This window comes from Rhincodon typus, chromosome 23 (assembly GCF_021869965.1).
Source record: "Rhincodon typus isolate 14 chromosome 23, sRhiTyp1.1, whole genome shotgun sequence".
Classification (NCBI taxonomy): Eukaryota; Metazoa; Chordata; class Chondrichthyes; order Orectolobiformes; family Rhincodontidae; genus Rhincodon; species Rhincodon typus.
Genome location: NC_063354.1, coordinates 47,044,752 through 47,059,971, shown reverse-complemented (window position 1 = coordinate 47,059,971; position 15,220 = coordinate 47,044,752). Strand labels below are relative to the sequence as shown.

Below are 15,220 nucleotides of genomic sequence, written 5' to 3'. Positions count from 1 at the left end.
CAAACAAGGACAGGACTTACACAATTAATGGTAGTGCCCTGGATATTGTTGTGGAACAGAGAGACCTAGGGGTTTAGGTACATAATTCTTTGAAATTTGCATCACAGGTAGACAGGGTGATTAAGAAGGCATTTAGCACACTTGCCTTCATTGCTCAGACCTTTGAGTATGAGAGTTGGGACATCCTGTTGAGGTTGTACAGGACATAGATGAAACCTCTTCTGGAGTACTGAGTGCAGTTCTGGTCGCCCTATAATAGAAAGGATATTATTAAACTGGAGAGGGTTCAGAAGAGATTGATCAGGATGTTGCCAGAAATGGAAGGTTTGAGATATAAAAATACACTGGAGAGACTGGGACTTTTTTTCACAAACGTAGGAAGTTGAGGGGTGACCTGATGGAGGTTTGTAAAATCATGAGAGGCACAGATAAGTTGAATGAGAAGGGTCTTTCTAGGGTGGGGAGTTCCATTTTTAAGGTGAGAGGGGAAAGATTTAAAAAGGACATGAGGAGCAACCTTGTTACACAGAATGGTTTGTATGTTGAATGAACTGCTGTTTAAAAGACGTTTAGATAAGTTGGTGAATAGGAAAGGTTTGGAGGGAGAGGGGCCAAGTGCAGGCAGGTGGCACTGGTTTAGTTTGGGAATATGGTTGGCGTGGACTGTTTAGACCGAAGGGTCTGTTTTCATTTGTGACTCTGTCACCTCTGTTTTTGAACAGAGCAAGGATTGAACGATTTGTGAGAAGGAATAAGTTGTGCAGCAGGAACCATGTGGCATTCGATATTGATTGCCACCATGGTTGGATGTATTCCTGGAAGTTTTCAATGCAAGAACTGTTATGTATAATGGCTCTGCTTCCATGCTAATGGCATTGGTTACCTGATATGTCCATTCCAGGAGCACCAGCGTAATGAGAGCAGACTTTGAACTGCCTAATTGGATCATTTTTGCTGATGCCTTTCAGACCCAGCTTCAATTTCATTTTTTTTTTAAACCCTTACCATTTTTCTCTCTTGGTTTGCACATCCAGGAAATTATTTTTTAAGAACAGCAGACTTTAGGACAATTCAGGAAGGGTTGGCAACCTTATTTCAATAACATCTTGCATTGACTATTTAGCTTGACACTCAGTAGCATTCAGATCTGAGTGATGCCCTCAGTTATGATTTACAAGGGAATTGAGACAGGAAAGTGCAGTTATGGCTACAATCAGCAATCATCTTACTGAATGGCAGAACAGATTTAAGGAGCCAAATATCCTTTTCATGCTCCTATTTCTTATGTTCTTATGTTGAACTTTCAGACTTACACAGAACAGAGACATATAAAAAAATAGATGATCATCCTTTCTCTATAAAACATGGGGTCTCCAATACTTCTGAGAACCACTTCACAGTTCTAACTTCTGTCCAACTGTAGTCTTCAATTAGGCCTCATTCCAAAAACCTTTGGAAAAATGCTACATAGTTAATTCACTGTGAACACAATGTCCAGTGCCCTTCATGAGAAGGGTTATTAGGTCCTGGACCATACTGTCGCCAAGAATGGTGGACATTTAAGAGTGTTGTTTAGCGAGTCACATGATATGGAAGTATTGTCCTGGCAGGTGACTTGCACACACAATGTACTGACTGTGGCTTTGAAAAGCTTAGTCATATCAAATGTGATGCCACACTGCTCACTCATTATTGAGCTGGTAACCTGTGGGGTCACGTGTACACCCTGGGCTGACATAGCCATCACAGAATTAAGAATATAGCCAACAGACACATTTTGTTTTTCTTTGTTGGTGTCTAAGAACACAAAAGCTTTGTCCAGCCGCTCTCCATTCCGGCAGCGCAAGTGGGAAGGCCAGCAGTATTCATTCTCACTGGCTGTTGAGACAAGAAAGGAAATGGAATATGGTTACAATGATTTAATTTGAACTTTAATAGGAGGTGTTGTCTTTCAGATGAGGCATTAAGCTGAGGACCCAACCATCTATGACTTTGTCATCTCAGGTGAATATAAAAACATCCTATGGTCTTATTCATTCAACAGAAGGGCATTTCTCCCTAGTGTCCTGGCCAATATTTATCTTTTTTTCTATTCATTTGGGTATGTGGGCTTTGCTGCCTTGGCCAGCATTTATTGTCCATCCATAATTGCCTTTCAAAGATGGTGGTGAGCTGCCTTGTTGAAACACTGCAGTCTACTTGATGGAAGTACACTCATAATTATGTTAAGAAGGGAATTCCAGGATTTTGACCCAGCAACAATGAAGGGTTGACAGTATATTTCCAAGTTGGGATGGTGGGTAACTTGGGGGGAGGTGTTGGTGGTGAGGGAACTTGCAGATTGTGGTGTTACCATGTAAAACTGCCCTTGTCCTTGTATATCATTGCGATTGCAGGTTTGGAAGATGCTATCTCAGGAGCTTTGGTGAATATCTGCGGTGCATCTTGTTGATGGCACATACTGCTGCTATCGAGCATCTGTGGTGGAGGGGGTGAATGTAGTGATGTTGGTATCAATCAAGTGGCTTGCTTTTTCCTGGATAGTATCAAGCTTCTTGAGTGTTGTTGAAGCTGCACTAATCCAGGTAAGTGGAGAATATTCCATCACATTTTAACTTATAGCTTGTAGATGGTAGACAAGCTTTGGGAGTCAGGTAGTGAGTTACTTATTGAAATATTCCTAACCTTTGACCTGTTGTTGCAGCCACGTATTTATATGGTTAGTCCAGTTCTGTTTCTGGTCAATGGTAAGTCCCAGGATGTTGATGGTGGGGAATTTGGCAATGGTAATGGCATTGAATGTCAAAGTGCAAAGGTTTGATTGTCTCTTATTAGAAGTGGCCATTGCTTGGCACTTGTGTGGTGTGAGTATTACTCGCTACATGTCAACCCAAACCTGAATATCATCCAGGTCTGGCTGACTCAGCTATTGCTCAGCAAACATCACAAAACATATATTGCTGTTAGTGGGACCTTACTGTATGCAAATTAACTTCTAAAGTTTTGACAATCTGGTAGTGATTGCACTTTACAAGTAATCTGAACGAGTATTAAAATATGCATGTGTAGATTTTGAACAGTCAGCTTTCAACCTTTCCTGTCATTTGTTACTTGTTCCATTGTTCATCACAAATGAAAACATATACAGCAAACAGGGATTAAAAGATCAATATACATTGTTATATTTGCATAGTGTTATGCTTTTACCCTACAATTCTGCTGCCGTTGATGGATACAGCTGGTGTATTAGCTTCAAGTAAAGATTCAGATAGCTTTAACCTTTAAAGCTAAAGTCACCATAGTCCCACGAAACTATAGGGCTGCTCTCTCATGAGAGACAGATGTCTGGTTATTGCTCAACCTGAGGATCATCACACCTCTCAGGCAAGGAGAGAGACTAAGAAGGAGAATCCTTTCTGGTAAACTCATCCAGTGTGGGAATTCAGTGCATGCTGTTGGTATTACTCTGCATTGCAAACCAGCTGTTCAGCCAACTGAGCTAACTGACCACCTTACTTCAGTTTGCTGTGTAGTGTCATTGTCCATGTGAATGGTTATGCTGGGTTCTTGAGTTATGGCATTCTCTGTCTCACAGCAGACTAGTACAGTGGTCAAACATGAAGGTGCACTCAATTAAATCTTTCTTTTTCTGTCTGGGTAGGAGCAGGATTGATTATCATTTTCATCACTGCCAACATGGACAATGTTGAGAGGGTTCCAGAAGATATAGAGAGGTCATTGAGTAAAGTTGTCATGAGCTTCAGATGAGGTTAGAAACGGGAGGTGATGGTGTACTGGTAATATAACTGGTCTAGTAATCTAGCAGAGATAGTAGGAACTGCAGATGCTGGAGAATCTGAGATAACGAGGTGTAGAGCTGGATGAACGCAGCAGGCCAAGCAGCATCAGAGGGCCAGGAAAGCTGACGTTTCGGGCCTAGACCCTTCTTCAGAAATCAGAATTTCTGAAGAATGTCCGAGGCCCGAAACATCAGCTTTCCTACTCCTCTGATGCTGCTTGGCCTGCTGTGTTCATCCAGCTCTACACCTTGTTATCTCTAGGAATCTAGCAGCCCAGATTAATGTTCTGGGGACATGGGTTCAAATCCAACCATGGCAAATGGTGAAATTTGAATTCAGTAAAAGTCTAGAATAAAATGTTGGCTTAATGGTGATCATGTCACAACTGTCATAAAAACCCACTTGGTTCACAAATGTCCTTTAGGGAAGGGAATCTGCTATCCATATCTTTTCTGGCCTACATGTGATGCTAAACCCATAATGATGTGGTTGACTCTTACTGCTCTCTGGACACTGAGGAATTGGCAATAAAGGCTGGCCCACGCAATGATGCCTTCAACCCATGATCAAAGTTAGAAAACGATAGTGAGCTACTAAGCTCTTGCCTTCCATATGTAGAAGTGAGTGCCTAGGAATGCATGGTTGCTTGGGTATATGGCTATGTCTGTAGTCTACATGAGTTTTTGTGTGTGTGTGTGGTGGGGGGGGGGAGCAGGGGATGGGAGATTTGGGGGGACAGGGGTGGTGCTGCATGGAATGGGGCTGTTTCTGAGTTTAATAATATTACATAGCTAAGACAGCACAGAAGCAGACTATATTACCTACCCCTCCATGCTTGTGTTTGTGCTCCGCCCAAGCCTCCAGCCATTACTGATCTAAATTGTAATCTTTCTTTCTCATACCTTTGTTTAGCTGTCCCTTAAATGGTCTTACACTATTCATTTCAACTACGACCCATGGTTTCAAGTTCCACATTCTTATCAATCTTCATTCCCTATTGGATTTCTTGGTGATTATCTTATTTTGATGGTGTCTAGAACTGTTCTTCCTCACAAATAGGAATTACTGTATCCAGAACTTTGTCAGAACCTTTCAGAGTTATAAAAACCTCCATTCATACAAGACACAGGAACAGGAGTAGCCCATACAGCCCATTGACTTAATGTGATCTTCAGTTTCAACTCAAGGTTTAGATAGAGGATCTGTTTCGGCGTAGGCTTGGAGGGCCGAAGGGCCTGTTCCTGTGCTATAATTTTCTTTGTTCTTTGTTCTTTTGTTTGTTCCACTTTCCAACTACTTCTTGCATCACCTGAATTCCTGAAGGTCCAGACATTTGCCGATCTCAATCTTAAATATATTCATTGATGGAACATCCATAATCCTCTGGAGTAGAGGATTTCAAAAATTCACAACCCTTTGAATTATTCTCCTCATCTCAACCTTAAATGATCGCCCCGTAATCCTCGTGTTTTAGATCACCAGCCAGTGAAATCTCTGAGTCGACCATGCCAACCCATTCAGAATCTTCTGTGTTTCAATCAGATCACCTCTCAGTTCTCTAAATTCTAGTAAGTGTGACCCCAATTTACTCTCATGGGGCAACTTTTCATTCCTGCAATCAATCTAGTGAAACTTTGCTGTACTGCCTCAAATGCAAGTATATCTTTCCCTAAATGTGCAGACAGAAACTCTACACAGTGGTCCAGGTCTGATTCCACCAAAGTCTTGCATAATTAAAGTAGGACATCCTTACTCATTACCCTTACGATAAGGACTAACATACTATTTGTTTTCCTAATTGTTAATTGTGCCTGCATGTTAACTTCATGCATCAGTTGCACAAATACACCCATAATCTGAATATCAGTATTTGCATTTTACATAGAATCATGAAATGATACCCTTTCATGGAATCATAAAATGGCTACAGCATAAAAGGAGACCATTCAACTTGACATATCTATGCTGGTTCTGTACAAGAGTAACCCACCATTTTTTATTAATCACTAAGACACTTTTTTAGCCTGGTATAGGCCTTACTGAAATAATATTCTAATTATAAAACTGCTGAAAGATATTTATTCCAGATATGCAGCTAATAGCATTCTGTGCAATTTCAATCCAACATGGGATGGCACTGGAAACAAAATGGAATCAAAAGCCAGAAGGTGACACGATTACTTAAACTAAGCAGCTGGTAAGCATAAAACTTTCTAGCTCAGACTTTGCGCAGATTAGTGAATCTCTCAAATACCTATATTAATTTTTGTCTAGAAGTTCACTTTGAAATATCCACAGAAGAGGGACAGTGATATTTTTGGAATCACATCCAATAAAGTGCTATAATAGCCAATAATAATCTAATGCATTGGACTTGATTTTCAGACTTGTTGCAATGGTGGGACTTTAGATGAGCCGTCAGAAGAGAGATATGGCAAGGAGCCATACAACTGGTTGCAAAACATGTGGCCACAGTTTCTTTTTAGCTGACTTGTTGCTATTATCCATGTTGTGTGGAACAGATGCCAATGTGTTAGAGATGAGGGAAAACTAAAAAGCAACTTCAGCTGACCTCTTGCCATGTAACTTACAGTTGGCAGTTTAAGTATGCACTGGGTACAGAAGACTTGCTGGTTACTTGGTAGGAAATAGTGGGAGATATGAGAAGCCCTAGAGGGAGATCATTTTTATCTTTCCATACCAGATTGGTTCACTCTTTTTCTTTTAAACAAGCTGCAAATTGTAGCATGGGAAGTAATAATAAGCATATATATGGCATCAATGTTTTTGACTTGAGTCATTTTTCTGTTTGAAAGCTAGTTCAAATAAAGTAATGTTGATCTTGCTTGCAGAACATATTACAAATGTGACATTTTACCATTTTTACAAAAGGATCATATACTTAGACACTCCAGTCTAGATCTTCTGTTCTGACGGATTCTCTCACTTTTTCGTAGTGAATGCTGCTATCATTCTGTCCTAGAAAAAATGCCCACATTAAAATTGGTATGTGTACTTAGATGAAGCAGTAATGGTATGCTGCCATACAGCCAGGTTTTTGCTCATTGCTACTCAGCTCATATCTGTATAAAAATGACATCCACTATTTTATAAAGACAAACATGGATTTCAGCAGCTTGGTTAGCAGTGGTAATGGAAATTGAACAATCCCACCACCCATCCACCCACCACCATTACCATCCACAATCCAGAGATTGTCCCCTTGCCATAGTCAGTGCTTCTTCTAGGTGCTGGTCAATGTAATGGAGTTCTGATTTATTGGTTGAAGATGCTGCTGTGAGCAGTAGGTGGTAATAAGCAGGCAGTTTCCTTGCTTATGTTTCCCTGATGCCATGATTATCAGCCATGATCTAGAATGGAGAATTGAGGGACTAAATGGCCTTCTCTTTCTTCTGTGCTGCCATGTTTTCATCTTTGTTTCTGTGTATCTGTCTATGTCCATGTGAGAGTCTGGTGTCTTTGAGTTTGTGTGTGCATTTGTGTGGCTGGATGTCTGCATGTGTGTGCATTATAGATTGGTTACAGCATAGCAGGAGGTCATGTGACCTATCACGACTGTACAGGAGATCGCCGTAGGACACCCTTCATGAGATGGTGAAGAAGGGCAGTGAATTAGAGGGCGGCTGTGAGTCATCACAGCGGAATTCTGTGAGACATCACGACTGTACAGCAGGTCAAAGAGAACCTGGTGTCAAGGTGTGGTTAAACCTGAAACACTACATTGGTGTTTCCCACCCTTCCTCCTCCTCTGACCAAAAAAAAGGGGTTCTGTGAGGAAGGAAACTGGTGTACAAGGGAGCAGCCATTAAGAGAGTGGGCCAGTGTTAGAGTGGAAGTGCTGAGGCCTTTGCTCGAGAGGTTTCAGCGTGAGGAGACTGAGCAGGCATACAGGTAAGAGTAGGTAAGGGCTCTTTAACTCTACTTTCTTTCTGTCTGGACTGAAGGCAGTAGGAATGGCAGTGAGGGCAGTGGCATGCTCCTCTTGTAGAATGTGGGGGATCAGGGAGACTTCCAGTTTCCCTGGTGGTTACACCTGCGAGAAATGCACCCGGTTGTATCTCCTGACAGACCGTGATAGGGAACTGGAGCTGGATGCACTCAGGATTATCTGGGGTGCAGAGAACATCATTGATAAGAGCTGTAGTGAATTGGTCACTCCTGAGGTGCAGGCAGCTGGATGACCACCAAAGAGGTACGGGGGCAAGGCATATAGGGCAGGATTCGCTTGTGGCCATTCCCCTCAAATAACAGGTATACCGCTTTGGATATTGTTGGGTGCGGGGTGGGGGGTGGAGGGGGGCGCGGAAATGACCTTTCAGGGGCTAGCAGCAGCAGCAGTCAGGTCAGTGACACAGTGACAGGCTCTGAGGCTCAGAGGGAAAGGGTGCATTCAGACAGAGCCATAATGATAGGAGGCTCAATTGAGGGGGTGACAGACAGGTGATTCTGTGGCCACAGAAGAGACACCAAAATGGTGTGTTGGCTCCCGGGCGCCAGGGTCAAGGATGTCTCTGAGCGGTTGCAGAACATTCTGGAGGTGTACGGTGAGCAGCCAAAGGTCATTGTGCAAATCGGTACTAATGACACAGTTAGACAAAGAGATGGGGTCCTGTGAAATGAGTATAGGGAGTTAGGCGTTCCTCAGGGATCAGTGTTGGGACCTTTGCTGTTTGTAATAAATGTAAATGATTTGGAGGAAAATGTAACTGGTCTGATTAGGAAGTTTGCCGATGACACAAAGGTTGGTGGAATTGCAGATAACGATGAGGACCGTCAAAGGATACAGCTGGGTATAGATCGGTTGGTGACTTGGGCAGAGAGATGGCAGATGGAGTTTAATCTGGAAAAATATGAGGTAATGCGTTTTGGAAGGTCTAATCCAGATGGAAAGTATACGGCAAATGGCAGAACCCCTAAGACTACTGATCGGCAAAGGGATCTGGATGTACAGGTATACAGGTCACTGAAAGTGGCAACACAGGTGGAGAAGGTAGTTAGCAAGGCATACGGCATGCTTGCCTTCATTGGCCAGGGCATTGAGTTTAAAAACTGGCAGGTAATGTTACAGCTTTATAGAACCTTAGTTAGACCGCATTTGGAATATTGTGTTCAATTCTGATCGCCACACTACCAGAAGAATATAGTGGCTTTGGAGAGGGTACAGAAAAGATTTACCAGGATGTTGCCTAGTATGGAGGGCATTAGCTATGAGGAGAGGTTGGAGAAACTTGGGTTGTTCTCACTGGAACGATGGAGGTTGAGGGGCAACCTGATAGAGGTCTACAAGATTATGAAGGGCTTGGACAGAGTGGACAGTCAGAAGCTTTTTTCCCAGGGCGGAAGACTCGGTTGCCAGGGGCCATAGGTTTAAGGTATGAGGGACAAGGTTTAAAGGTGATGTACAAGGCAAGTTTTTTACATAGAGGGTGGTGGGTGCCTGGAACTCACTGCCTGGGGAGGTAGTGGAAGCAGATACGATAGTGACTTTTAAAGGGCGTCTTGATATGGTCCCCGGAAGGGTTGGGGGTTTTAGTTGTGACCGTCAGCATGTCGGTGCAGGCTTGGAGGGCCAAAGGGCCTGTTCCTCTGCTGTAATTTTCTTTGTTCTTTGTTCTTTGTTCTTTGTTCTATGTTCTATGTTCTAGGTAAGAAGTTAAAAAGCAGGACCTCAAGGGTAGTGATCTCCAGATTACTCCCAGTGCCATGCGTCAGTGAGCATAGAAATAGAAAGATAGGCCAGATGAATGCATGGCTGAGGAGCTGGTGTAGGAGGCAGAGTTTTCAGTTCTTTGATCATTGGGATCTTTTTCGGGGTAGAAGTGACCTGTAAAAGAGGGATAGGTTGCACTTGAACTGGAAGGGGTCCAATATCCTCATGGGGAGATTTGCTAGAGTTACCCGGGAGGGTTTAAACTAGTTTGGCAGGGGGTGTGGGACTCTGAATAAGAGAGGGGCCATTGAAAAGTCAGGTGAAAATGTATTAGCCAGCGAGAGCAAGTTTATTATTCAGGATAGCCAGGGGCACAGTAAAGGGTGGGAAAAGACTTCTAGGTTAGAGTGCATTTGTTTCAATGCACGAAGCCTGACTGGTGAGGCAGATGAGCTCAGAGCATGGATTTGCTCTGGGAAGTGGGAATATCATAGCCATAACAGAAACATGGCTGAGAGAAAGGCAGGACTGGCAGCTCAATGTTCCGGGATACAGAAGCTACAGGCATGACATAAGTACAAGTAAGTGAGGAGGGGGAGTTGCCATTTTTGAGAAGGGAGGGCATAACAACAGTGCTTAGAAAGGATATTCTTAAGGGATCATCAAATGAGGCCATATGCTTAGAACGTAGAAACAAGAAGGGGATGGTCATTCTGTGGGGACTGTATTATAGACCCCCAAATAGCCAGTGGGTACTAGAAGAGCAGATGTGTAGAAAGATTGCAGATTGCAGATTTTAGGAATGATAGAGTGGTATTGGTTAGAGATTTTAATTTTCCCTCCATTGACTGGGCCACCCAGGGTGTGAAGGGCCCGGACAGGGTGGAATTTGTTAAATGTGTCCAAGAAAGTTTCTTAAGTCTTGCAGAGGGGCCCACTGGGGAGGGTGCAAGGACCTCCTCTCGGGAAATGAGGTCGGGCAAGTGACTGAAGTGTCAGTCGGAGAGCACTTTGGGTCCAGTGACCATAACTCTCTTAATTTTTACATGGAAAGATATAGGACAGGCCCACAGGCTAAGGTGCTAAACCGGAGCAGGGCCAATTTTGGGGCCATTAGGCAGGATCTAGCAGAGATCAACTGGATGGGTCTGTTTGAAGGAAAAGGAACGACTGGCAAATGGGAGGGTTTTAAAAGTGTGATTTCAAGAGTCCAGTGACAGTATGTCTCCAAATCTAAAACAGATTGCATGGTCATCAACAAAAATAGAAATTGCTGGTGAAACTCACGAGATTTGTAATATCTGTGGAGAGAAAGCAGAATTAACATTTTGACTCCAGCGAACCTTTCTTCAGAACGTGAGTTTCTCCAACAATTTCTGTTTCTTGTTTCAGATTTCCAACATCCACAGCTGTCTCTTTATTTCACATGGTCATTATGCCATTATGGTTTGTGGATCTTTTGCTGTTGGTGGATATTGGCTGTCATAATTCTTATAGTAATAACCACACTTCATTTGCCGTAAGGTGCTTTGAGTATCTTAGTGGTCAAACTACATACCGTGAATACTCTATCCCTGTCAACACATCTCCCCTGTCTCCTCTTCTCCAAGAAGGCCAACCCCAACTTCCCCAACCAAACGTTGTGGTGACTACAGTCCCCCATCCTGGAACTATGCTGGTCAATCTTGTCTGCAGCGTCTCAAGGAACTTCATATCCTTCCTAAAGCGTATGATAAGAACTGGATGCCATAGTCCAGCTGTGACCTGACCAAAATTTTATGAAGGTTTCACATAGCATCCAAATGTTCTCTATATATTGGACCTTCTCCACAATTGAACACAATTATGGTAGATTTTGAACTTCAACTCTACTTTCCCACCAACTCCCCATATTCTTTGATTCCCTCAGACTGCAAAAATCTGACTATCTCAGCCTTAAATGTACTTAATTAGGAAGCGTACACAGTCCTGTGGGACAGAGAATTCCAAAGATTCCCAACCCTTTGAGTGAAGATATTTCTCCTTATCTTAATTCCAACTGATTGGCTTCTTATCTTGAGACCACGAGCTCAACGTTTATTTTCCTCATCCATTGGAAACAACCACTGTGTCAAATCTCTTCAGAATCTTGCATGTTTCAGTGAGATCGCCTGTCATTTTTCTACATTCCAGAGAATATAGATCCAATTTACTCAGCCTCTAATCGTAGGACTGCACCTTTACCACAGTGAACCTACTCTATACCACCTCCAATGTAAATATATCTTTCATTAAATATGGAGGCCTGAATTGCACACAGTATTCCAGATATTGTCTCAACAAAGTCCTGCACAACTGCAGCAAAATCTCCTTATTCCTGTACTCCAATCCCATTGTAGTAAAGGTCAAGATGTAATTTGCCTTCTGCACCTCCAGGTTGATTTTTTTTGTGTTCTTTGTACAAACACAAACATGATACTCTCAATATCCAACCAAAATGTATAGCCTCACACTTTCTGAAACAATATGCCATCTATCATGCTGTTGCCCACTCACTTAACCTGTCAATATGACTTTTTCAGTCTTTTTGTATCCTATTCACAATTTGCATTCTCCCCAGCCTTTGTATTGTCAGCAAACCAAGATGCTCTCTCTCTCTTTAAAATCTATCATTAAAATAAGCTAAATAGCTGAGGCCCAGCACTGATCTTTGTGTATTCCACTGGTCACAGCCAGCCAATTTGAAAATGTTCTGCCTTTATGATCATACAGTGCACATTTTCCTAGTACAATGCTAATACTTCCTTAATAATATGTTTCAGCACTTACCAGATAGGAGTGTCAGGCTAAATGAGTTGTAGTCCTTGTTTTCTCTCTTCCTCCTTTCCTGAATAGAGGTTTTATACTTGCTAACTTCCAATCCGCCGGGGTCATTCCAGATTCATTCAGGGAAGGGGTGGTGCAATTATATTGTCATTAGTCTAGTTATCCAGAACTCTGGTCGCATGTTCTGTGGACATGGGTTCAGATTCCAACATGGCAGAGGGTGAAATTTGAGTTTAATTAAAAGCTTGCTTGACGGTGATCATATAACCATTACCAATTGTTGTAAAAATCCATCTCGTTCATGAATTACCTTTAGGGAAGGAAATCTGCTATCCTTACCTAGTCTGGCCTACCTGTGACTCCAGACCCTCAGCAGTGTGGTTAACTCTCTACAGCCGTCTAGACAATAAACGATGGTGTAACCAGCAATACCCACATCCCATGGCCAAATAAACAAAACAGGGAATTTTGGAAATCATAACCAGCCAATTGTTGTGGCGACCTCTTTTGGAAGCCTACAGTATGGACCATCAGGTCCTGGAGATTTGACAAATTTGAGTTTCTTGAGTGTTATTCTCCAAATTAACTTGCCAACATAGGTGGAGTCACAGGTAGACAGTACAGGACACTTTTGGAATATTGTGTTCAATTCTAGTCTCCCTGATATGAAAGATGTTAAGAAACTTGAAAGGTTGCAGAAAAGATTTACAAGAATGTTGCCAGTGTTAGAGGGTTTGAGCTATAGGGAGAGGCTGAATAGGCTTGGGCTATTTTCCCTGGGGCTTTGGTAACCTTGTAGAAGTTTATAAAATCATGAGGGACATGGATAGTGTGAATAGCCAAGGTCTTTTTCCCAGGATAGGGGGGTCCAAATTTAGAAGGCATAGGTTTAAGGTGAGAGTGGAAATATTTAAAAGGGACCTAAGGGACAACTTTTTATGCAAAGGGTGGTGCGTGTATGGAATGAACTGCCAGAGGAAGTGGTGGAGCCTGGTACAATTCCAACATTTAAAAGGCACCTGGATGGGTACATGAATAGGAAGGTTTTAGAGAGATATGGGCTAAATGCTGACAAACGAGACTAGATTGGTTTAGGATATCTGGTCAGCCTGGACAAGTTGGACTGAAGGTCTTTTTCCATGCTGTACAACTCCCTGACTCTATTGCATTTCACTTGAATTTCTAAAATACTTTTTCAAGACTGACATTAATTACCTGAATTTCTTTTCTTTTTTAGGATCAAGCTTACTTCCTATATCTGGTATGCAACTTGCAGCTTTGACTGTGGAAACAGACACAGAGGAACAGATTTTAAGGTCATAAGATTTAGGAGCAGATGTTGACTATTTGGCCCAATGAGTGTGCACTGCCATTCAATGAGATCATAGGTGACCAGATAATCCTTAACTTCACTTTATGCTTTTTCCCCAACACTTGACTCACTTGCTGGTTAAAAATCAGTCTACCTCAGCCTTGAATATACTTAATGACCCAGGATCAATAGTCCTCTGCAGTAAAGAATTCCATAAATAACAACACTCTGGGAGAAAGATCTCCTTATCTCTGCCTTAAATGGGTGACATCTTACGCTGTGATTAAGCTTTCAGGTCCTAGACTCTCTAACAAGGGGATCTCTTTGAATCTACCCTTCGAGTCTTACATGTTTCAATAAGACTGCCTCTCATTCTTCTAAACTCCAGTGAGTACAAGCATGGGGAAGCAATCTTCATCAGATTGCTGCTTCCATCAAATTTTGCTGATTCCAGTGCTGTTCTGCATTCTGACCAGATATTTGAAATCCAACTTCTTCAAAAATATAGATCGTATAGTCTCTCAAAGTTCATTGTAGGGCTGGAGCATCAGGGTTGGAAGAAAATGTGGGAACACTACAGGATGGCATTAGCCATTGTCACAAGGTCAGTTTAAAAAGTAAGCGTAAATATTAGTGAATAAATAAATGAGTGAATGGGTAAGTGGGTAGGACAGCAGGCAGTTGGGTAGATTGGCAGGTGGGTGAATGAGAACGTAGGTAGAGTGGCATAGGTAGGGTAACGTAGATAGATGAGATGGGTATATGGATGATTGGGTAGACAAGAAACAAGAAAAAGGAACAGAGGTAGACTCTACAAACTATCTAGCCAGCTTCACAATTCAGTACGATCATGGCCGATCTTGGGCTTCAACTCCACTTTCCCGACTACTCCTCACATCCCTCAGTTCTCTGAAAGACAAAAATAATGTCTATCCCAACCTTCAATATGTTCAGTGATGGAGATTTCATAGACCCTTGGGACAGAGAATTCCAAATGGACCCTTATATTGAGACTGTGTATCCTTGTTTTAGATTCTCTGCCCAGTGGAAACAAATCTCCTAATGTCTACCTTGCCAAGCCCCTTCAGAACAATGTAAATCTCAATAAAATCACCTCTTGTTCTACTAAACCCCAGAGAATATAGATCCAGTTTGCTCAGCCTCTCAACATAGGACAACCTGCTTATATCAAGGACCAATTTATTGAACCTCCACTGTACTGCATCCAATGCAAGTATATCTTTGAGTGGAGACCAAAACTGCCAAGGTGTACTCTCTCCAATACTGTATGATTGTAACAAAAATTATTCTTGGAATCCAACAGTTCTGCACACTGATTTTCTTTGTGTACCATGCACAAGTACACCCAATACTTTTTGAACATCAAAACATACAACTTCACACTTTCTGACATGATCATCCATTTGTTATATTGCTGTCTACTTATTTAACCTGTCTGTATCTCTTTGTGTCTCCCCATAGCTTGCTTTTCCTCCTTGCTTTATATCATCAGTAAACATGGATATATCACTTGGAGACAGTAAGGACTGCAGATGTTGGAAGCAAGAGTCAATAAAAGTGGAGTTGGAAAAGCACAGCAGGTCAGACAGCATCCAAGGAGCAGGGAAGTCA

The 15,220-nt window shown here is 42.2% G+C and overlaps 1 protein-coding gene across 1 annotated transcript in view; it reads right to left on the bottom strand.

Moving 5' to 3' along the window:
• Window positions 1-615: 615 nt before the first annotated feature.
• LOC109934117 overlaps window positions 616-15,220 on the bottom strand; it is an 18,499-nt gene continuing 3,894 nt past the window's right edge. The window contains exon 2 of the mRNA XM_020532934.2: window positions 616-1,878. Coding sequence (XP_020388523.1) covers window positions 1,520-1,878 — 359 coding nt within the window. The 3' untranslated portion in view covers window positions 616-1,519. The remainder of the gene's footprint in view (window positions 1,879-15,220) is intronic.